Source organism: Silurus aristotelis (genome assembly GCF_946808225.1).
Source record: "Silurus aristotelis genome assembly, chromosome: 11".
Classification (NCBI taxonomy): domain Eukaryota; kingdom Metazoa; phylum Chordata; class Actinopteri; order Siluriformes; family Siluridae; genus Silurus; species Silurus aristotelis.
The window spans coordinates 29,385,507-29,408,006 of NC_139584.1; the positions used below are offsets into that span (position 1 = coordinate 29,385,507).

Sequence of the window (22,500 nt, forward strand, 5' to 3'; positions counted from 1 at the left end):
TGTGTGCGTGCGTGTGTGTGTGTGTGTGTGTGTGTGTGTGTGTGCTTGTGTGTGTGTGTGTGTGTGTGTGTGTGTGTGTGTGTGTGTGTGTGTATCTCAGGTGTCAGACAGGTGCGACTACGTGTACGTAAACGGTAAGGAGATGAAGGGCCGAGTGCGGATGCTGGTGAACTTCACCTACAGTTTTGCCACGGCTCAGCTGGAGATGAACGTGTGGATCCCACGCCTGCCGCTCCACATCGAGGTTTCTGACACTGAGCTGAGCCCCATCAAGGGCTGGAGGATCCCCACAACCGCCAACACGCCAAGGTGAGCACATGCACGTCCTACAGGTGTATCGAGAGCAAGCAGCAGAAGGTCAATCACGGTCAGGAAGAATTTCGGGTGGCAATCAAAAAAATCAATTAATCAATCAATTAATCACTGCTTTGATTTTAAACACAATCTTGAATGGCGTTGGTTGTAAATTCCCATAGCATTCATCTCTGTAACAAGATCCACATTAAGGGTTATGGGAAGTTGTTGATTGAACATCTGCAGGTCCAGTCTCAGAACAGCCAGTGGTAGAGCAGGAGCATACTGAGGAGTGTTTGGCTTCTGATGTAGATGTAAATTCTCATCTGTGTGAGAAGATCTATGTTTAGGGATATGTAAAGTTTTTTGAGTGAATATCTGCAGGTCCAATCTCAGAACAGCCAACGGTAGAAGTAGGAGCATATTGAAGAGCTTCAGAAAACAAAAGATACAAAACAGAGAAAAGAGCAAATCTTGAGTCAGTGTGGTCTTATTAGATTTGTTACTCCAGTTCCAGATCATCCTGGATCATTTTGGAGATCAGCTGCAGGATGCTCGAGTTTCTCACTCTTCACTGATCAATGTCTTCATGACGCTCGATTTGGGCAGAGGAGCTCTGATTTGCTAAAACAGTGTTTGGTGTCGGATGTAGATGTAAATTTCCATCTCAGTGAGAAGATCCATTTTAGGGTTATGTGAAGGTCCAATCTCAGAGAACAGTAGAAGTAGCAGTAGCATATTGAGGAGCTTCAGAAAAACATCTGCTTAAAGACACAGAGGTGAAGCAACAGAAACCCTGTTTAGATGTCACAAAAATCTATTCCCAGTAACGTTATTAGATTTGTTCAGGCTTCAGACCTCCTCCGAGATGTTTCTGGATTCTGCTCTGATCTGTTTATCCAGGGATTTTCCTAACCAGCTATTGGATCTCGGTGAAATGTCAGACATCGATGTTTAGTAAACACTCGACGCAGGACGCTTTCGGGGGATGGGGGGGTGCGAGGTAAACATCTCGCAGTGAATTCTTTATTCACTCACACTTATCAGATTAGCGTGACATTCTTCTGACGTGTCATCAGTTACTCCAACACCTACACATGAACTCTAAGTAAAGTGGATATGAGGAGATTTGATTATTCTTCTGGAAGATCTGATTCAAACACATTTCTGCTCTCGCCTTGAAACTTGTTTGCCTAGAAACTTGTAGTTATTTCCCACTTGGCCGCCGGTTGTGTGTGTGTGTGTGTGTGTGTGTGTGTGTGTGTGTGTGTGTGTGTGTGTGTGTGTGTGTGTGTGAGTGAGATACAGAGAGAGATAAATAATGCTGTACCCGGATTGCAGAGGCGCAGCCCCGCAGTCTGAGTACAGAAACTCAGCAGGCCGAATAAATTCGAGATGAAGTGGAAGGAGAATAAAACATGGCTCAGCCGCTCGAGTGGTCCGACACACAGCAGGGTTCATGTCTCACTCCTGCTGGAGTTTTCCACACATGCACTCAAAGCAGGTGGAAGAAAATGTAGGGGAAAAAAAGTTTCGACAGAACACGGCAATGATAAATCCGATTAATTTTTTTACCAAATTCCTTACAATAATATAATGGAATAAAAATTCATAAAAATATGAAGTGGTATCAGAAGATTTCGTTCTGTTCAGCTCTGTTTAGTACTTTATTTATCTACGTTTTCACGCCATCACCTTCAAAACAGTCACTGATTTCACGCCGGATCTCTGCAACGGTGTTTAAACTTCGACTCTAGAGCTGGATCTTTATCTTCAGGAAGAGGGTGAAGTACACAGAAGCCAAATCTGTAGTAGGGGGCGTAAGTGAGACCGTGGTTTTTCCGCTCCCTGGATGATGTAAACAGAATTATATCTTTCGGCACACTGACTCGGCGCTCCCTGTGACTATGCGTGCAGCCTTGTGCTGCCACCTGTTGGCGTGTTACCAAAACTAATCTTTAAACTTTTCGATATCACCAAATTACTATACAGAAATGTATTTATTCACTTGGATCTTCACTTCTGATAGCAGGATAATAAAGAGTTTTATTTAATACTTGCTTTTATTTCTGTAGTAAATTCAGTAATAACAAAGTTTTGTATATTTTATCCATTTGTAGGTGCATTTTTGGAGTGTTTAGACATGAGACTCCCCTGTGTGTGTGTGGGTGTGTGTGTGTGTGTGTGTGTGTGTGTGTGTGTGTGTGTGTGTGTGTGTGTGTGTGTGTGCGTTACAGGTTGAGAATCCTCACTTGTTAGAAATGTTGTGTAACAGCTGCGCTCGTCTCGTCTCGCTCGAGTACTGATAAAGACGGAGAGATGGATCTCAGCGAGCGTAATGGAGCAGCGAGTGAAGTGCTTTCACATTAGCCTGAAAACAACAATCAGGAGCGTTTAGGAGTCGCACTTGTTAGAAAACAGGCCCCGGCATCGTCTTCCTGAAGGAGGTCCTGATCTGAGCGCTCTGTACTTCTCACAAATCCAGTACATGATGTAACGGAAGGAAAGTTTTTCTCCATGATTTACAGTATAAAGAAACAAAATGCTAACAAACAGTGAATCAGGTGTGGATACAAACATGTGACTTGGTGCAATGGATGATGGGAAGTGTAGGTTCTTGGTGTGGTTCTGACGTAACCCTATTCTGTAGTATTGACCCTCTACGTCCCGGCCGAATGTCACAATCGGCTAATCGGCATCCAGTGAGAAAACGTGTATAAATGTGACTGTACTCTCTCGTCCGTCTGAGAACGAAGGAGCGGGAGGACGAGTGTAGTGGAGCGATTGAGCGCGACGGCAGCGTGGGCTCAGTCCTGATTGCTACAGTTGATTAAGGACTGATTAGATTTGTGATTGCTTTGAATCCCAGTGGCGCTGCACCATGGTGTTTGTGTAGAGTCGTTTAATTAAGCCCTACACACACACACACACACACACACACACACACACACACACACACACACACACACAGTTACAGTGTTGTAGAAGCAGACAGAAATGTAAATAAGTGTTAGGTGTTAGTGTTAATCAATTCAAATTCACACACCTGTTTGAGCACCGAGTGAACTAAACACACTGCCACTTCCATGAGTTCGATTCATTTAATGTACAAAAAAATTATCCTTCCTGATGTCTCGTCTCGTCTCATTGTACGCATTTTATTTTATAGTTCTTCTTCTTTCGGCTGCTTCCTTAATGGGTCTCCACATCCGATCATTTGATTTGATTTCATTCCATTCCATTTGATTCGATTCGATTCGATTCGAATCGATTCGATTCAATTCAATTCAATTCAATTCAATTCAATTCAAATCAATTACATTTATTTCAATTCAGTTTTGTTTGTAAAGAGTTTAAAACAATGGCCATTTTTTTAGAGCAGCTTCACAGAGATAAAAGGAAGAAACCTTGAGAGGAACCAGACTCAAAATTGAACTTCATCCTCCTCTTCAGCACCGACTGTCCATCTATTACAGTTCCTTCATTATTAAGCTTAAATGAAAACAGACAATTTGGCAGACTGTTGATATCAATTACAGTTCAAATCCATCCTCAAAGTTCTTGAGTTGCTAAGTATCTTTATCGATCTTTAGGTTGTCTTAAAAACCTGAATTCTCAAGACTTTAACAGTGACTCTGCATCATCTCACCACCATGTTGATGATGAACACTACACACGCACTGTTTTATTCCTCATGTTTTAGTGTTTAGCTTGTATTAATGTAATCCCAGTAGCTGCACATGTGCAAGCCACTCAAGATCTTCCACTCCAGCCTATGAAAAGCGTATCTTCGCAGAGATGGCTTTGTGCACAGGTACATTGTCATGCTGGAACAGGTTTCTCCTAGTTCAATCCATCCATCCATCCATCCATCTTCTCCCGCTTATCCGATGCCGGGTCGCGGGGGCAGCAGTCTAAGCAAAGATGCCCAGACTTCCCTCTCCCTAGACACTTCTTCCAGCTCTTCCGGGGGGACACCAAGGCGTTCCCAGGCCAGCCGGGAGACATAGTCTCTCCAGCGTGTCCTAGGTCTTCCCCGGGGTCTCCTCCCAGTGGGACGCGCCCGGAACACCTTCCCAGGAAGGCGTCCAGGAGGCATCCGGAACAGATGCCCGAGCCACCTCAGCTGACCCCTCTCGATGTGGAGGAGCAGCGGATCTACTCCGAGCTCCTCCCGAGTGACTAAGCTTCTCACCCTATCTCTAAGGGATCGCCCAGCCACCCTGCGGAGGAAGCACATTTCGGCCGCCTGTATCCGGGATCTTGTCCTTTCGGTCATGACCCAGAGCTCATGACCATAGGTGAGAGTAGGAACGTAGATTGACCGGTAAATCGAAAGTTTCGCCTTGCGGCTCAGCTCCTTCTTCACCACGACAGACCGGTACATCGACCGCATTACTGCAGAAGCTGCACCGATCCGTCTGTCAATCTCCCGTTCCACCCTTCCCTCACTCGTGAACAAAACCCCAAGATACTTAAACTCCTCCACTTGCGGCAGGAACTCCCCACCAACCTGAAGTGGGCAAGCCACCCTTTTCCGACTGAGGACCATGGCCTCGGATTTGGAGGTGCTGATTCTCATCCCAGCCGCTTCACACTCGGCTGCAAACCGTCCCAGTGCATGCTGAAGGTCCTGGTCTGATGAAGCCAACACGACAACATCATCTGCAAAGAGCAAAGACGAAATCGTGTCGTCACCAAACCGGACACCCTCCGACCCCTGGCTGCGCCTAGAAATTCTGTCCATAAAAATTATGAACAGAACCGGTGACAAAGGGCAGCCCTGCCGGAGTCCAACATGCACCGGGAACAAGTCTGACTTACTGCCGGCAATGCGAACCAAGCTCCTGCTTCGGTCATACAGGGACCGGACAGCCCTTAGTAAAGGGCCCCCGACCCCATACTCCCGGAGCACCCTCCACAGGCCGCCGCGAGGGACACAGTCGAATGCCTTTTCCAAATCCACAAAGCACATGTGGACTGGTTGGGCAAACTCCCATGAACCCTCCAGCACCCTGTAGAGGGTATAGAGCTGGTCCAGTGTTCCACGGCCTGGACGAAAACCACATTGTTCCTCCTGAATCCGAGGTTCTACTATCGGCCGTATTCTCCTCTCCAGTACCCTGGCATAGACTTTCCCAGGTAGGCTGAGAAGTGTGATCCCCCTATAGTTGGAACACACCCTCCGGTCCCCCTTCTTAAAAAGAGGGACCACCACCCCGGTCTGCCATTCCAGAGGCACTGTCCCCGACCGCCACGCGATGCTGCAGAGGCGTGTCAGCCAAGACAGCCCCACAACATCCAGAGACTTGAGGTACTCAGGGCAGATCTCATCCACCCCCGGTGCCCTGCCACCGAGGAGTTTCTTTACTACCTCGGTGACTTCAGCTTGGGTGATGGACGAGTCCGCCTCTGAGCCCTCAGCCTCTGCTTCCTCAATGGAAGACGTGACGGCGGGATTGAGGAGATCCTCGAAGTATTCCTTCCACCGTCCAACGACATCCCCAGTTGAGGTCAACAGCTCCCCACCTCTACTGTAAACAGCATTGGTGGGGCACTGCTTTCCCCTCCTGAGGCGCCGGACGGTTTGCCAGAATCTCTTCGAGGCCAGCCGATAGTCCTTCTCCATGGCCTCACCGAGCTCCTCCCAGGCCCGAGTTTTTGCCTCGATAACCACCCGGGCTGCAGTTCGCTTGGCCTGCCGGTACCCGTCAGCTGCCTCAGGAGTCCCACAAGCCAACCAGGCCAGGTAGGACTCCTTCTTCAGCTTGACGGCATCCCTTACTTCCGGTTTCCACCACCGGGTTCGGGGATTGCCGCCTCGACAGGCACCGGAGACCTTACTGCCACAGCTCCGAGCGGCCGCTTCGACAATGGAGGTGGAGAACATGGTCCACTCGGACTCAATATCTCCGGCCTCCCTCGGGATCTGGTCAAAGCTCTGCCGGAGGTGGGAGTTGAAGATCTCTCTGACAGGAGGCTCGGCCAAACGTTCCCAGCAGACCCTCACAGTACGCTTGGGTCTGCCGAGTCTGTCCAGCTTCCTCCCCCGCCATCGGATCCAACTCACCACCAGGTGGTGATCAGTTGACAGCTCCGCCCCTCTCTTTACCCGAGTGTCCAAGACATACGGCCGCAGGTCAGATGAAACGACCACAAAGTCGATCATCGACCTGCGGCCTAGGGTGTCCTGGTGCCACGTGTACTGATGGACACCCTTATGCTTGAACATGGTGTTCGTTATGGACAAACTGTAACTAGCACAGAAGTCCAATAACTGAACACCGCTCGGGTTCAGATCAGGGGGGCCGTTCCTCCCAATCACGCCCCTCCAGGTGTCACTGTCGCTGCCCACGTGTGCATTGAAGTCTCCTAGTAGAACGACGGAGTCCCCAGTCGGAGCACTGTCCAGCACCCCTCCCAGAGACCCCAAGAAGGCCGGGTACTCTATACTGCCGTTTGGCCCGTAGGCACACACGACAGTGAGAGACCTATCCCCGACCCGTAGGCGCAGGGAAACGACCCTCTCGTTCACCGGGGTAAACTCCAACACATGGCGGCTGAGCTGGGGGGCTATAAGCAAACCCACACCAGCCCGACGCCTTTCACCATGGGCAGCTCCAGAGTTGTAAAGAGTCCATCCTCTCTCGAGGAGTGTGGTTCCAGAGCCCAGGCCGTGCGTAGAGGTGATCCCGACTATCTCTAGTCGGAACCTCTCAACCTCACGCACAATCTCAGGCTCCTTCCCCTCCAGCGAGGTGACATTCCACGTCCCTAGAGCTAGCTTCCGTGTCCAGGGATCGGGTTGTCGAGGCCTCCACCTTCGACTGCTGCCCGATCCTCTTAGCACCGGCCCCTTACGGTCCCTCCTGCAGGTGGTGAGCCCACTGGAAGGCGGCCCCACGTCGCTCCGGCCGGACCCTGTGGGGGAAGGCCCGGCCACCAGGCGCTCGCATACGAGCCCCAACCCCGGGCCTGGCTCCAGGGTGGGGCCCCGGCTGCGCCATACCGGGCGACGTCACGGTCCCTGATGTAGTATCTCTCATAAGGGGTTTTGAACCCCTTATGTTCAAGTGAAGGAAAAATGTCATGCTTCAAAGACGTTTTATACAATTGTGTGCCTTCAGGTTTGTGGGAACAGTTTGGTGAAGAACCACATATTGGGTGGAAAAGTCTGGTGTTCCAATGCTTTTGTCAGTCTAATGTGGTGTCCAGTGTCACATCAGGTCCGGGTTCCAGAGTCTTGGTTCATGTTGAGATGATTCTGTTGCTGTGGAAACATGTTGGTGAAAAAACTCCGAGTTGAAGTTTCTAGTCACATCGCTCTCTTTAATCCACGGCCGAGAAACTTTTTGGTCTCTGAGAGAGCCGGCCTTCTCGCTTTCTCTCATCCTTCTCTCTCGAAAACTTTGCCTCGATATTCTCAGCTTGTCTTTCGCAGTAGACGCTTGTCTTTCTAGTGATCTCGCCTCTTCTTTTCCACGCACAGCAGCGTCTTTGCTCTCAAGACGGAGCTCCCCGAAGGGCGGCTCATGTGGAAGTGACACACTGTGAAAGTGTTTGTGACTGAGCGAGATTGTAGCACGGCTCCCCGAGGCACGCTGTCGCTTTCACTGCGCATTGAGATCCAACGTTCCTGCTCTTAAGAGGCGTTTTTGCTGTTGGCTAACGCTAATTCCCCCCGCTGCATTAGCGGGTAGGATCGAGCCCATGAGCTTGAAAAGCTGCTTGTGCATAAAACTGTGTGGTTACTTCAGATAACATGATGTCCAGCTATAAATTTGGCTTACACTGAGGCAGGACCAACACCTGGGTCCTGTTTTTAACATCAGCTAACGTGGAGTAAATGTAGCAATGTGGTCCAGGTGTTAGCGAGTCACGTGGGGTTAAACTCAGATAGCATTCTTCAGTCGTAATTCACACAGAGACTGTTTTCTCTACTATCTATCTATCTATCTATCTATCTATCTATCTATCTATCTATCTATCTATCTATCTATCTATCTATCTATCTATCTATCTATCTATCTATCTATCTATCTATCTATTTGTCTGTCCGTCTGTTTGTCCGTCTGTCTGTCCGTCTGTCTGTCTGTCTGTCTGTCTGTCTGTCTGTCTGTCTGTCTGTCTGTCTGTCTGTCTGTCTGTCTGTCTGTCTGTCTTCACTGCCTGCCTCTCTGTCACACAATCTCTCTTTGTCTCACTTTGTCTAGTTTTCTCTCTCTCTCTCTCTCTCTCTCTCTCTCTCTCTCTCTCTCTCTCTCTCTCTCTCTCTCTCTCACTCTCTCTCTCTCTCTCTCTTTCTCTTTCACTCTCTCTCTCTCTGTCTCTTTCCCTCTCTCAGTCTCTCAGGATGGAGAAATGCTGATAAATGCTGTTGTTGTGCTCTGTGGCAGCTCCTGCTGATAATCCGATGCTGTTTTAGAGCGCTAATGTGAAATGATTAGCGTAATTGTCCCCCCATCATTAGATGTAGGGACTCATCAAACTTAATGGAGGTGTGACAGCTGAGAATGTACTCCTGTGTGTGTGTGTGTGTGTGTGTGTGTGTGTGTGTGTGTGTGTGTGTGTGTGTGTGTGTGTGTGTGTAGTAACCCATGACATGCTGTATGTTGTGCTCAGGTCAGTGAGGGACAGTGATGATGAAGATGATGAAGAGCGGAGAGGAAGGACCTGCACCCTGCAGTATCAGAGAGCCATCATACGAATCCTCACTCACTTCGTGGCAGAATCGGCGGAGGTGCGAGGTCAGCTGACGTACATGCTAGGCTCTGATTGGCAGATGGACATCACAGGGCTGGTGTGGGACTTCCTGAAAGTGGAGGATCCTCGAATTGCACGCTTACAAGATGGACGCCTGCTGGAGGGAGTGAGCACGGGGATGACCAGCATCCAGGTACACACTTGCCATCTCTTTCTCACTTTCTTACTCTTTCTCTTTCTCTTTCTCATTTTCTCACTACCTCTCCTTTCTTTCTATCGATCTGTCTAGATATATATTATATATTAAATACAACCCCAATTCAGAAATCAGACACTGTGTGAAATCTCAGTAACAGAATGCAATGATTTGCTCATTTCATACACCCATATTTTATTCCCAATAGAACACAGAAAACATAGTAAATGTTGAAACTGCTGTAATGTCCAATTTAAAAAAAAAAATCAAGGCAATATTGATTTAATGGTTGCTACACGTCTTAAAAAAGTAGGAACAGATTCATGTTCACCGCTGTGTAGCATCACGTCTTCTTTAACACGATTCTGTATACGTCTGGAAAATGAGAAGACCAGTTGCTTTTGGGTGAGAGAGGAATGTTGTCCCATTTGCATCTGATACAGGAGTCTATCTGCTCAACAGTCCTGGGTTTTCTTTCTTGTGTTTTTTGTTTCATGATGCAGGTTGCAGAAGTGGAATAGAAACAACCAAAAGTATGTTGAAGAGTGCAGAAGTGAGTGGATGTGAGTTAAAGTGAGTCGAAGTAAGCAAAAGTATGTCGAAGTGAGCAGAAATGAGTGGAAATGAGTAGCAGTGAGAAACAGTATGCAGACGTGAGCAAAAGTGCTGAGCAATTAACAGATTTAAGCAGAATTGAGTAGAAATCAGAAGAAGTAAACAAAAGTGAGTAAAAGTAAATAGAATTGAGAAGAAGTGAGCAGAATTGAGTGGAAATGAGCGGAAAATGTGCAGATGTGAGCAGATGTGAGCCTTATGATGGTGACAGAGTTCAGATTAAAGCTAATCTCACACTGATTCCTGCTACACCATGAGGAGGGACGTACAGCTCGTGTAAAGTCCGGCAGTCGGATTAAAGTCGCATTAATGCCGTGGATTTATTGAGTTTTTTCTTCCAGAACCCTCAGAGTGGGGAAACGATTATGTCTTTAAGCTTTAAATCCAGTGAACCTGAACTAAGCACATCAGCCGAGAAACTTCAGCTCGGGTTCTCGAGGCGAACGTGTCCGAAATCCACCCAGCCAATCAGATCACAGATACAAAGAGAAACAACCTCTGGATCGATTTTTAATTTAGGTTCACAGAGTGGGGATTAGATTTATCTCCACATTGTCTGTTTGTGGTGGATACATAGCTCTGAAACTCTTATATATTTCTGTGTGTGTGTGTGTGTGTGTGTGTGTGTTTGTGTGTGTGTGTGTCCAGGTCCTGTCTCCTCTTTCGGACTCGATTCTGGCAGAGAAGTCTGTATCTGTAGTAGACGAGCGTGTCAGCATCACTGAACTCGGCCTGCAGTTGGTCAGTGGCCTCACGCTCCGCCTACAGCTCAGCACAGGAAGTAACCAAGCCATCAGCGCCACGGCAACCACACAGGAAGTGCTCAACACGCCCAAACAGGTCTCTCTCTCTCTCACACACACACACACACACACACACACACACACACACACACACACACACACACACACACACACAGATCTGTCACAAAATCACCCAAAAATCAGCCAAATTCATGCTTCTGCGGTTCTCTGCATTATTACAGTGTTATTACATTGTAATAACAGCTTTATGACCATATAAAACTTATCAGCCTTTTTTTCCCGAAACTTCTACTTATAAATAGTTTATAAATATTTCATACAAGTGTTATGACACCATAATAAAGGGTTATGTATGCTTTCTCTGCACTTAATCTACTACATTCCAGTTTTCTCTCTTTTTAAATACACATAATGGCTAAAAGTATTGGCACGCTTTACTTTTCCAGCCACGTGTGGTCCTCCCCCAAACTGTTCCCACAAAGATGTAGTCACAAGTGTATATCACTAGAACTAGGAGACCCACAACTGTTCCAGCATGACATGAAGATATGCTTTCCATAGTTTGGATTGGAAGATTTCCTGCTGTAGAGCTCCAACACTATTGAGAATGAATGAATGTGAACGCTGACTGCACCCCAGGAGCCTCCTCACCTTCTCAACTCCATCAGTACCTGACTTTACTAACACCTCTGTGATCTTCACCAAATCTTGTGAAGCATCTTCCCAGAAGAGTGGAGGTTAAAGCACTTTTAAAGCACTTTTGCTATTATTATAAAAAGTTAAGGAACACTTATGACAGGCTTATGACACTATAATAACTTTTATGAAACCATAACGGCAGAGTATGTATGTTTATTAGAGCTTATGAATTTTCATTAACAGTTAATAACAGTTATAATCGCTTTCCTTAGTTGCAGTTATAAACTGTTAATGAACACTTTCTCCAACCCTGTGATGGATTCATCTTCTGGTTATATGAATATAAAAGAAATAATATAAATGATTAATTTTTTTGTAATTATATTCATTATATAGACACCCACAGTGTCATGACACCAGAAGTTGATCAGGTCATATGGATAATTCTGAAAAGACAGTTATAAATAGTTCATGAATGCTCACGCCTTAATGTATCACTAGATGTGACAGACCACGCCCACCTTCCCTCATCATCGTCTGCATTTGAAGTAAAGGAGAAGCACTTTTTTAATGCTCTTTATTCATCCCTCACTTTCTTTCAAATCTGTTCAGCCATCAAACTCAACATTTACATGACAATGACATCAGTGCACACCTTAGATCTCCCAGCATGCACCTCTTCACCGTCGCTTCCATGCACTCGCTGTTGGATGGAAAAACATCCATTTGAAAACACACACACACTCAAACACATACACAAAATCTCATCAAAATGTTTGCTCGTTACTCCATCATGGATATTTTTCCGCTCTGCATCCCATTCTTTCAAGGGTTATGACGCGTCCCCGTGGGTCGCTCCGGTTGCCCGTAGTAACAGCAGTCAGGTGTAATTAACGTCTGTTAACGGCTTTAGAAGTGGAAATTGGGTTAATTCTCATCACCTTGTCGCACATCAGCAGCACCACACGCCACTATTTCACCGTTCTGCTCCGTTCACTCAGGATGAACGTCATTCCTAGAACACGGATTGCGAATTTTTCCAATATCGCCATGGCGACTTCTTCTCAACGCTCTCCGTATTCTAAGAGACGGCAAATAGACAGCATGCGAATGTCGAGTTTTACACAATTTCTTACATTTACAAGAATTTCACCTCGCTTAATTTCTTGAATGTGTGAATGCATGAGAGTGCATAATGCATAGAGTTCATAATGCTGCAAAAGACCTACATAAGCCTTACATAACATCAACTGATGTTTGTCTGAATAAAAGTCTCATTTTGATAATCGCTTGCTGTGTTGACATTTTACAAACCGACAATCATAATGGTGTCATAAAGGTGCCATAATGGTGTCATAATTGTCATACAAATGCCAATGGTGTCAAAATGGTGTCATAATGCTATCAAAATTGTGTCAATGATGTAACAAAGGTTTAAATTATATTATTAAAGGCGTCAATCGGGTTATAAAGGTATCATAATGGTGTCATAATCATGTAATTAAGGTGTCATAATGGTTTCATAAAGGTGGCATAATTTTGTTCTAATGGTGTAATAAAGGTGTTATAATGGTGTAATAATGGTGTCATAAAGGTTAATTAGAGAATGAAAAAGGTGACACTTGCACTTATGACATCATAATACCAAGTCTGCAACTTGATCTGGCTGTAATGTCAAGTATGTTTATTATTTTCACTTATGAACTGTTTATGAATACTTATAACAGTGTCATGACCCCATAACCCTAAAGTTATATATTATAAATAAACATATTATTATATTATATACATATTTATAATATATATATATATATATATATATATATATATATATATATATATATATATATATATATATATATATATATATATATATTATTATAAATATATTATTTTTTAATGAACACTAATGGCCAGGTCATGACCCCGTAATGACAGGGTTATGCATGTTTCCTCTGGCTCGTGATACAAAATAACCCAGTTTCTTATTTCCACTTAGAAATTGTTTCCTGGCTTCGTCATGACACCGTATCGATAATTGTGTCCCTTTTTTAATGATTTCTTGGTTTTTTTTTCTCTTCTCGCAATTACATTTTTTATTATTGCAATGCATTTCGATGAATATTTATAACACCATAATGACAAAGTTGTGTTTATTTTTCTTCAAGCCAGTGATTTTGTTGTTTTATAACCAACCTACCAACACCCTACACACACACACACACACACACACACACACACACACACACACACACACATTATTAATCAGGAATTGAAGATTAGATTGCAGAGTGAGAAAGCAGTAATGTCAGGATGTATTAAATCCAAAACACATGCACGTTATTTACAGAGTGTATTGCAGATTATGGATCGTTATTCTAATAATCAATCCTTCATGAATGTTTACATTTCATCACTCATCATTCCGTGTGTGTGTGTGTGTGTGTGTGTGTGTGTGTGTGTGTGTGTGTGTGTATGTGTGTGTGTGAGAATGTGGGTGTTTAGTGATGAGGCGATGAGGGAAAAATCTCCCCCTGCATGTCAAAAGGTTTTGTAGTGCATCAGATCTGGAATGTTCGTATCTCATCCTGGTTAGCGAGAAGCTTAAGACACTCATATGTGGACAAATCCCTGTCCATGACTGTAATGCAGCTTTCTGATTGGCTGGCTGGAGTTTAGTCGAGCTTCTCTCACTCAGTCCATCTGAGCTCAGAGCTTAATCTCATACTGCACCAAATGTCACACTGATAAAGATTCTTGCTGCTCATGTTCAGGAGTGTACAGATAAACAGTTCAGTGGTTCAGTCTGGAGGAGTGGGGATGCAAATTTCCTCAGTGTGGCTGGAAAAACCTGTGGGATTGTCACTAGTGAAGCAAACCATAAACTGATTTATTATTGTTGCAGGAAAGCTGTACGGTCCTGCATTTTATTTCATGTTTAATTATGTATTTTTCTCCTCTGTCCTGTAGGAGGCGCTGATCAGTGCTTGGCTGCAGTTCAGTGATGGCTACATGGCCCCTCTGGATCTCTATGACCCAGACCACTTTGTGCTGATGGTGATCTCTCTGGATGAAGAGGTGGTGAGTGTGAATCAGGACGCGACTGGGCGCTGGCCCGTGGTCTCGGCTCAGTCTGAGGGTCAGGGCCCATTACTGCGCGTCGAGATGAGCGTCCAGGAGTCGTGTCAGAAGCTGAAACCTCGCCGCAGCGTCCTCGCCGCAGGAAACTGCCACGTCCGGGTGAGATACGGCCGCACAGAAAGCGTCTCGCAACCCGAATACGCAGATGATAACGAGAACCACAGGCAGAACCAGAACTTACCGGACCGGACTGGAATGGAGGGCACTTATTTCTACAGCTCCATTTCCAACATGGACGATGATGGAGCGCTAAGAAGAATCACCACCACAACCAAAGCGGAAATCATCCGCAGAACTGGGGGAGGAGAAAAACTCTCAAACGACGGCAGCCAAGTTTCCAACGTTCCCATAGATTTCTCTGATTTCCCGGCCCAAGTGGACCTTCCTCGAGGGCACAGCGTCTACGATGATGACTTGCTTCAGAACAACCGAGGACTCTCTGACCTGGAAATAGGAATGTATGCCTTGTTAGGGGTCTTCTGTCTGGCTATCTTGGTCTTTCTGATTAACTGCATTTCCTACGCGCTAAAATATCGGCATAAGGAGATGAGCATAGAAGGGCAGGAGAGTCTGAACCACGCGCATGACTGGGTGTGGCTGGGAAACGAGGCGGAGCTTCTGGAGAGTCACGTAAGCCTGTCGCCGCAAACCGAGGAGCAAATCACAATCATGGACTCGAGCCTTGGCGGGTTGGAGGAAGGAAGCCTTCTGCTCAACGGCGACTCCTTACAGAAAAACGGCCACGAGCGGCAGGAACAACGAGGAGCCGAGAGCAACGGCGGGAAGGACGGCAAAAGCGACTCGCCCACCACCAAGAGGAAGAGAGTCAAGTTCACTACATTCACCACGATTCCAGCCACTCAGACTCACGAGGAGGAGCCGAACGAGGAAATAAAGTGGGTGTGTCAGGAGGTGGACATGCGAGAGTCCAAAGAGCTGCAGAACTACATGGAGCGGCTAAACGACAGCGTTTTAAAAGACATAGCGTAGTCGTCAAACTGCAGAACTCACCCATATGCCTTTTTCCTCACAGAGCCGAAGTTCAGTCATGGAAACATCACAAGCTCTCTGAGATACGGACACCACGGGGAGAGGACGTTTGTGCGATTGTTGTACTTACAGTTCAACACGGCAGCTGCCAAAGGACTTGTAAACTGGCGTCATGGTCCTCACAACAAACCAGTTTTTAAATTGAACACCACAAAAATCTTTCAATTCATTTATTGTTCATTTACTGCCCTTCGATTTGTTCCACTTCATTTATAAAATATTTTATTTTAGCGCCTTTTCTAGTAAAGAAAAAAAAGAACAGCATTGCTAAGCTTGCAGATGCTACACACACACACACACACACACACACACACACACACACACACACACACACACACACACACACACACACACACACACATATACACACACTGATGAGTGTAATATTAATGCATATTGTACCACTGTAAATAAAGTGCACATAGAATGGTTTTGACACACTGGATGTCCTGGCGAGTTTCCTTCCTCTCGCTCCCGAACGCCGCGACCTCGCGATCCAGACCGGGCACTCGAGGAGTTAAAATATTTCTGCGTGTATAATATAAACACGGTATTCACCTCATCTTCCACCTCAGCAAACTAAATTATTAAATTTTTCTCCTTTGTGCCCTGTTTAAACCCAATTCTATTCCCCAAATCTTTGGTATGCAAAAAGCTCGCGTCGCTGCTCGCGTCGGACTGCGACTCAAGCTGTTTCCAGCCAGATAGCGAAAAAAAATGCTCTAATTTAATCATTTGTGACCGGGACAATTTTTATAACACAGAAAAAAAACCCAAAGCTAATTTCAATCAATTATAAATTCAGCATCGTTAAAGCGGCAGGAGGCTGAGCAGAGTGAAACAAGGACACACCGAACATCAGCGGAGACCCGCGGAAAAAAACGTTTCTCTGCTAATTATACAGCGTTCCAATCAGCTAAATAGAGTTCCAGAACAATCTCTGGTCCTTCCGATGTTTCTGCGGCGGGTTTTTTGAAATGTTTGTTGCTTCACGGTTAACAAACTGAGAAGCAATTCTGTACGTCGCTTTTCCAGAGAACCCACAGCTCATGTCTGATTCACGTCTTGCACTCGAGTCGATTCGGAATCACACCACTTGATCATTAGAGATGAATGAGACCATGTCACTCTGAGTGTGTTCTCACCTGGAGAATCTTTATTCTCACATGGAGAACCTGTGTGTTCTCCAGAAATCTTCGGGAGGAGAAAACACCATGGCTTCCGGGTCATCACTCCTCTACTCCACTACTCTGATGGTTCTACTCTAAAAAAAAAAGGACTGATGTTTCCTCATTAATTTCCACCAAACCATGAGCCAGATTTGACATTTTCATTTCCTTTAAAGTCCATTTCTGTCAACCCTGAGCATCAAGGTGTCCCTGGAGGACAATTTTAAAAAGATTTCCTGTCCATTTATCCCCGATGCGTCTAATTCGATCTCACCAGACCCGACTCGGGTTTCTGTCTCGTGCCAAGTAGCTCAGATGTCCATAAGATGTGCAACAATCATCCTGCATGGGATTGGATGAAGTTTCTTGAGCAGAAAATGTAGTTTGTTTGTCCTTCTTTTGTTGTAAATGTGACAGTCACCTAAAATATCTGAGAATCGGATTCAGGATTGATTCAGACGTGACGATGAGGACGATCCGATGTCCTTGGTTGGATGTTGCTTGAATTCTGGAGGTCACCTTCTTCTGATCTGCAGCTACAATAAATATGATACGATACGATTAGTGTGTGTGCGTGTGTGTGTGTGTGTGTGTGTGTGTGTGTGTGTGTGTGTTCATTGTTTGGACGGAATGCACAAGGAAAAAACCCTGTTTATTTTTACGAGGTTCGTTTGCAGAACACGTGTACGCCGTGGTTTTTCTCTCCCCTCGCTCGCTCTGTTTGAGTGAATTAATGAACGCGCCGGTTGTATGTTAATGTGGCATTTCGCTGATAATCTCTCAAGCTGAATTATTGCAAGTGTTCAGTACACAAATGCCAGCATTTGTCTAATTAACCTGAGTCGGATTTCCCTGGGCATTAGTGGGAGAGCGTCATATTTCCTCTCCGCTACCAATTACTGTGGCATCCGTATTCGTTTGCAGCTCGGGAAGCGCTTCCCTTTATGATGATGACGAGGAGATGCGGCGGACGCTATTTATCCCTTTTCGGCAGGGTCGCGAGAAACAAAACCACAAAACGCTCAACTGGCGCTAATGAGCGAAACCCGGACTCGTTATTCACCGCTAGTAACGACGCTTTGAAAGTGTTTTGGTTACAATCTATAATAAAGCTCTTACATCAGATTATTAATGCGTTGATGACTTTTGTGCACATCGCAACAGACGATTTTTTACTCAGTGATTTGATTAAAAATACTCCGGACCCTGTAGCTAACAGGAAGTGACATCACTACACGTATGTGAGTATTAGTATGGGTTTAAACCTTGTGTGCAGTTTGTAGTTGGGCTTCGTCTTTGCTAATCTGTACATGCGATCCACGTTCACGCTGTTGTTTTTAATCGTTTCCCCGAAGTTACTCATCCACACTGAGAAGTCTGAAAACGCTCACGTCTCTGTACTGCGCATGAGCAAAACGCAACATGATCGACCCGCATAACTTCTGACTGGCGTTCGTTTACATTGAAAAGGTCACGTGACTAAAAATGCGGCATCGTTTACAAAACGCTCCATTTCCAAACTGGGACGCCAAAATAAACAACAAGCGGAAATGCACATCAGTACGACTTGTTCATGCACAGCACAGGGACCTGAGCGTTTTCAGACGTTTCGGTGTGGATGAGAAACTTCTGAGAAACGTTTGAACATGAAAGTGTGGACACGGAGCGCCTTTTTCCATCTTTTTTTAAAATGATCTAGATTAGTCTATACGTAGCCTCTGCATACAAAACATATGAAATATATAATTATTTAGTTTAGTATTGTTCAGCTAAGAAACAAATATTAGTACATCATAACACACAAGAGCCAATCAGGTTACAGGATGCATTTCAAAGCCACAGATTGCTGATTATTTATCAGTTGAATGGAACCAAGTTGGATTGTGTGTTTTGATTTATATATTATAGAAAAATTGTTAAAGAGAAGCTGTTGTTGATGTGGAGAAACCTCTACACCTTTTTCAGAAGCATAAGAAGAATATTTGGACATTTGTGAAGTTAAAAGTCAAGTCAAGTCAAGTCAAGTCAAGTCAAGTTTATTTGTATAGCGCTTTTCACAACAGACATTGTCTCAAAGCAGCTTTACAGAAAACAACAGTGAAGGTAAATGGTGTGTGTTTATCTCTGATGAGCAGCCGTGGCGACTGTGGCAAGGAAAAACTCCCTTAGATGTTATGAGGAAGAAACCTTGAGAGGAACCAGACTCAAAGGGGAACCCATCCTCATATGGGTGACATCAAGAGTTTGGTCATAAATCTTTCAACAAGAATACAGTATCAGAATACAGTAAGGCAATTTTACCCACTAACGCATATATATATATATATATACACGATAGAAAAGATTTAGGAATTGAAGTTTGTTTGGTTTAATAAAAGTTGAGAGCGAAATCACAGCGATGTCGAACGTTAATTCTGCCGGATTTTGATTTGAGTTCCCTCTGATGTACTCATAATAACTTGAACGTTTTCTTCTCCTGGTTATTTTTAAATGGCTTCATGTTGGTTAAATAAAAATTCAGGTTTGCTATGTAGAATAAATGCTAATCTCTGAAGCGTTCTGTCGGATTCGCTCGGCATGTGGAGTTCAGGACGGAACCCCGCCCGTGTGTACGATTCAGACGAGGCTCGCTATCGACCGCTTCGATGTTTCTCCCCGAGAGACTCATTTTCACCCGCGTGTGTTTTCACTCCTTCTTTTCTCTCTCGGTATAAACGAGCTCGTGGGTGTGATTACAGACACACCTCCATCGATTAGCGCCTCTCGAATGGAAACGAGATTGAATGAGCGTTGAAACGGTGCCATCGCTCCGGCTCTGTCCTCCTCAACTCTCCAACTTCCTGTCCAGAAACTTTGTCATGTCTCTCACTCTGTCTCTCAGTCCACATCCTGTCGTCTCTTCACCTGCAGCCTGATAGATAAGCGTTTTCCTTCTGTCTGTCTCTGTGTGCAGATGGAGGGAGGGAGGGGCGTGTTGCTCGGAGTTCAGCGAATCACGACACGTGGCTCATGAAGTGTGAAGGACAGAGAAATTTCACTGTCAAACATAGCAAAGAGGAAGATGGATGGCGCTCGGGTTCTAATTAACACACCATCATGTTCCTCTTTTTATTTCATCTTTTTGGCGGCATGCGGGGGGGGGAGGGAGCGAAGCCGTCTCGCCACACTGAACAACACTAAATGATTTTCACTCTTTATAGAGTTTCAGTCACTTTTTTTCTTTCCTTCATGTTCCCTCGACTCGCCTCGTGAAGCTACAGATGTCCTGAGGGGGGAAACGTTTCCAGCGCTGACACACACATAGGTGTGGTAATGAGGTCTGGAGTTACGGAGCACATCCATGGCCTTGTTTAGAAAACGTGTGCGTGAGCAGGTTTCAGTAGAAATTCACAAAGCACGCGAAACATAAGCGGTCCAAGCATTGACCCAAGCATTTGTTTTAAGCTACACGTCTGCATTCATATGTATAAATTTGTTTTCAATGAGTTTTCGTCTTAAAGTGTTCTGCGTCCACACTTGCTTTTTCAGTAGGTTCACTCATTCACACATAAACTGTGTTTGAAACGTCGCTGAATTGGGCACATGACTAAAAATGCATCATCACTTTATGATTCGAGAGTTCACACTGCAATGCGGAAACGCAGTTTGTAATTTATCCACGTTGGAGAGTGATTTCTAAAATCTACGTGTTCATCGAGTTAAAAACAGAGAGAAAAATATGAGAGAAAAATTTACAAGAAACTTTGATATATGTTTGGTGTGTGTGTCTCCATGGTAACCCCCTGGTTAATGTGTGCATTTTTACAGCGTTTTTGGAAATGTTAATGTGTGTAGGCGGAGCTACAGCCACCGTTTTACCAGCACTGATTGTAATTAATATTTCGTACCTCCTTTACACCCCCCCAACACACACACACACACACACACACACACACACACACACACACACACACACACACACACACACACACACAATTACTGTTTTCTATAATTAATGCCTTAAACTCAGTCTAACGCCCCTTTTTGCAATTAATTTGAATGAAATAAACAAACCAAAAAAAAAACTAACAATGAAAACTGAACAAAACGAAAATTCTGGGCGTTCATCTCTTTAATTATAATGTTCTTCATGTTAAAAAAATCATTTTACATTATTTGAAAATTTCAAAGTTTGTTTTTTCTTCGTCAATAAAATGAACTTGTTTTTAACTTTTGTTTATTTATGTATTTATTTTATTATTGTTATTATCTAAACCTTGCATAAGGAAATGTTTCTAGAAAGTATTTACTGAATTCAAATTTACATAAAATTTTTTAGACCTAATTTTATATTAATGTATTATTATTAAAGAAAAATAGTAGCTATTTTAATTTATTTTAATTCATTTATAATAGTTTTTTTTTTTTACTTTATATAAACACTAGCGGAAAGTACCCGTGCTTCGCTACGGAAGGCAGAACGCTAAGCAATATGCCAATAATCAGTAAGCACTGAGCAGGACTGGATGATCAGAGATCAGAACGTAACGTCAACAAATAACATACTACCCCTTTGTAGTACGGATACAGGGCAAACTACTTTAAAAATAATTTTTATCGTGCATCTAACATCTAATAAGAAACAATGTAGTAAGTTTCATGAGGATCCGTAATGTTATTTCGAAGAATTTACAATGCGTGAGAAATCAAGTTTTTCACGAGTTAGCCGCGATCCAGGGCGAATTTTTCAAAACCCTTTCTTATTGAGCACCTAAGACCCAAGAGGAAGGTATGTTCCAAATTTCATTGCAATCTGTTCAGTGGTTTTTGAGATTTCGTGATGAGTGAGTGAGTCAGTCAGTGGTATTTGAGCTTTATATATATATATATTTTAATTTTATGATAACTTTATACAAATCATTAATTATTATATAATTATTAATTATTATGGTGATTATATTGGGGAAGTTAAATAAGAGATCAACATGATCTGCAAGAATGGCTTGTGTTTTAAGAAGCAGCTCGAGTCTGACACACACACACACACACACACACACACACACACACACACATTTAATTCCTGATGAAATCAGACAGTAAAGCTTCCTAATCAGAGAGCTGCTGTTTCTGCTCCGTCTGAGCTTCAGCTCATTTACATCCAAACAATTCTCCTCTGATTCCCTCACACCCGCGGTTCACACAGAGAAACAACTCGGAGACAAAAAAACATGCTCCGGTCTGAACTTTGACCCTTCATGTCAAACCTCCCCCCACCCCCACTCCATAACACACACATAAAGACGAAGACGTGAAAGAAACCCAGTAAATCATCTGCTTCATAAACATCATATTTATTACTATTACAGGATTGTAACATTACAGGAGATCAGAGAAGCTGCACGTCAGTCACACCGCAGAAAATAAAGTCCAAATCGACGCTAAATATTCATCAGAAAACATTAGAAAAACATCAGAGTGCAAAAAAACGTGTTATAAAGAACAGTGTCAGCAGGCAGTGATTTCTCAGGATCAGTAAACAAATCATAGTGCAGAAAAAAAGCAGATTCCTAAAGACCAGGAAATCACAGCGATCCTCGCTAACACACGCCGCGACGATTAGGCTAACGAGCCAGATGGGGGCGTGTCCTCGCGGGTACGGCGCCGATGCTGAACTAGTGCAGTACTGAACAGTGCAATCGATCATGAAAAAACACAGTCAGGCTGCTTTTATACATTTACCCCCTCATTCTTTGCTAATACAAGCTAACTAACTAGCCTAGCATGTGCGCTAGTTCAGATTAGATTTATAATAACGTTTTGCTGTTGCTTTAGACAGAGTTTGAGCTGCTTGCCATAAATACGTCACGTGTTCGGGAAATACTTTTAATTCAAGGTGTCGTAAATTTAATTTACTCGTTGACACGACCCGCTTCGTCCTACATGTTTTTTT

General features: G+C 44.3%; 2 protein-coding genes across 2 annotated transcripts in view; one reads left to right on the plus strand and one right to left on the minus strand.

The window, feature by feature from the left end:
* LOC310733746 (transmembrane protein 132C) overlaps nucleotides 1-16,939 on the plus strand; it is a 152,954-nt gene extending 136,015 nt beyond the window's left edge. Inside the window, exons 10-13 of the mRNA XM_083555150.1 lie at nucleotides 101-309; nucleotides 8,917-9,190; nucleotides 10,457-10,648; nucleotides 14,182-16,939. Coding sequence (XP_083411276.1) covers nucleotides 101-309; nucleotides 8,917-9,190; nucleotides 10,457-10,648; nucleotides 14,182-15,342 — 1,836 coding nt within the window. The 3' untranslated portion in view covers nucleotides 15,343-16,939. The remainder of the gene's footprint in view (nucleotides 1-100; nucleotides 310-8,916; nucleotides 9,191-10,456; nucleotides 10,649-14,181) is intronic.
* Nucleotides 16,940-21,882: 4,943 nt separating this feature from the next.
* slc15a4 (solute carrier family 15 member 4) overlaps nucleotides 21,883-22,500 on the minus strand; it is a 37,479-nt gene continuing 36,861 nt past the window's right edge. Inside the window, exon 9 of the mRNA XM_083554240.1 lies at nucleotides 21,883-22,500. This exon is cut by the window's right edge and continues 1,655 nt beyond it. The gene's annotated coding sequence lies outside the window, so the exon portion shown is untranslated.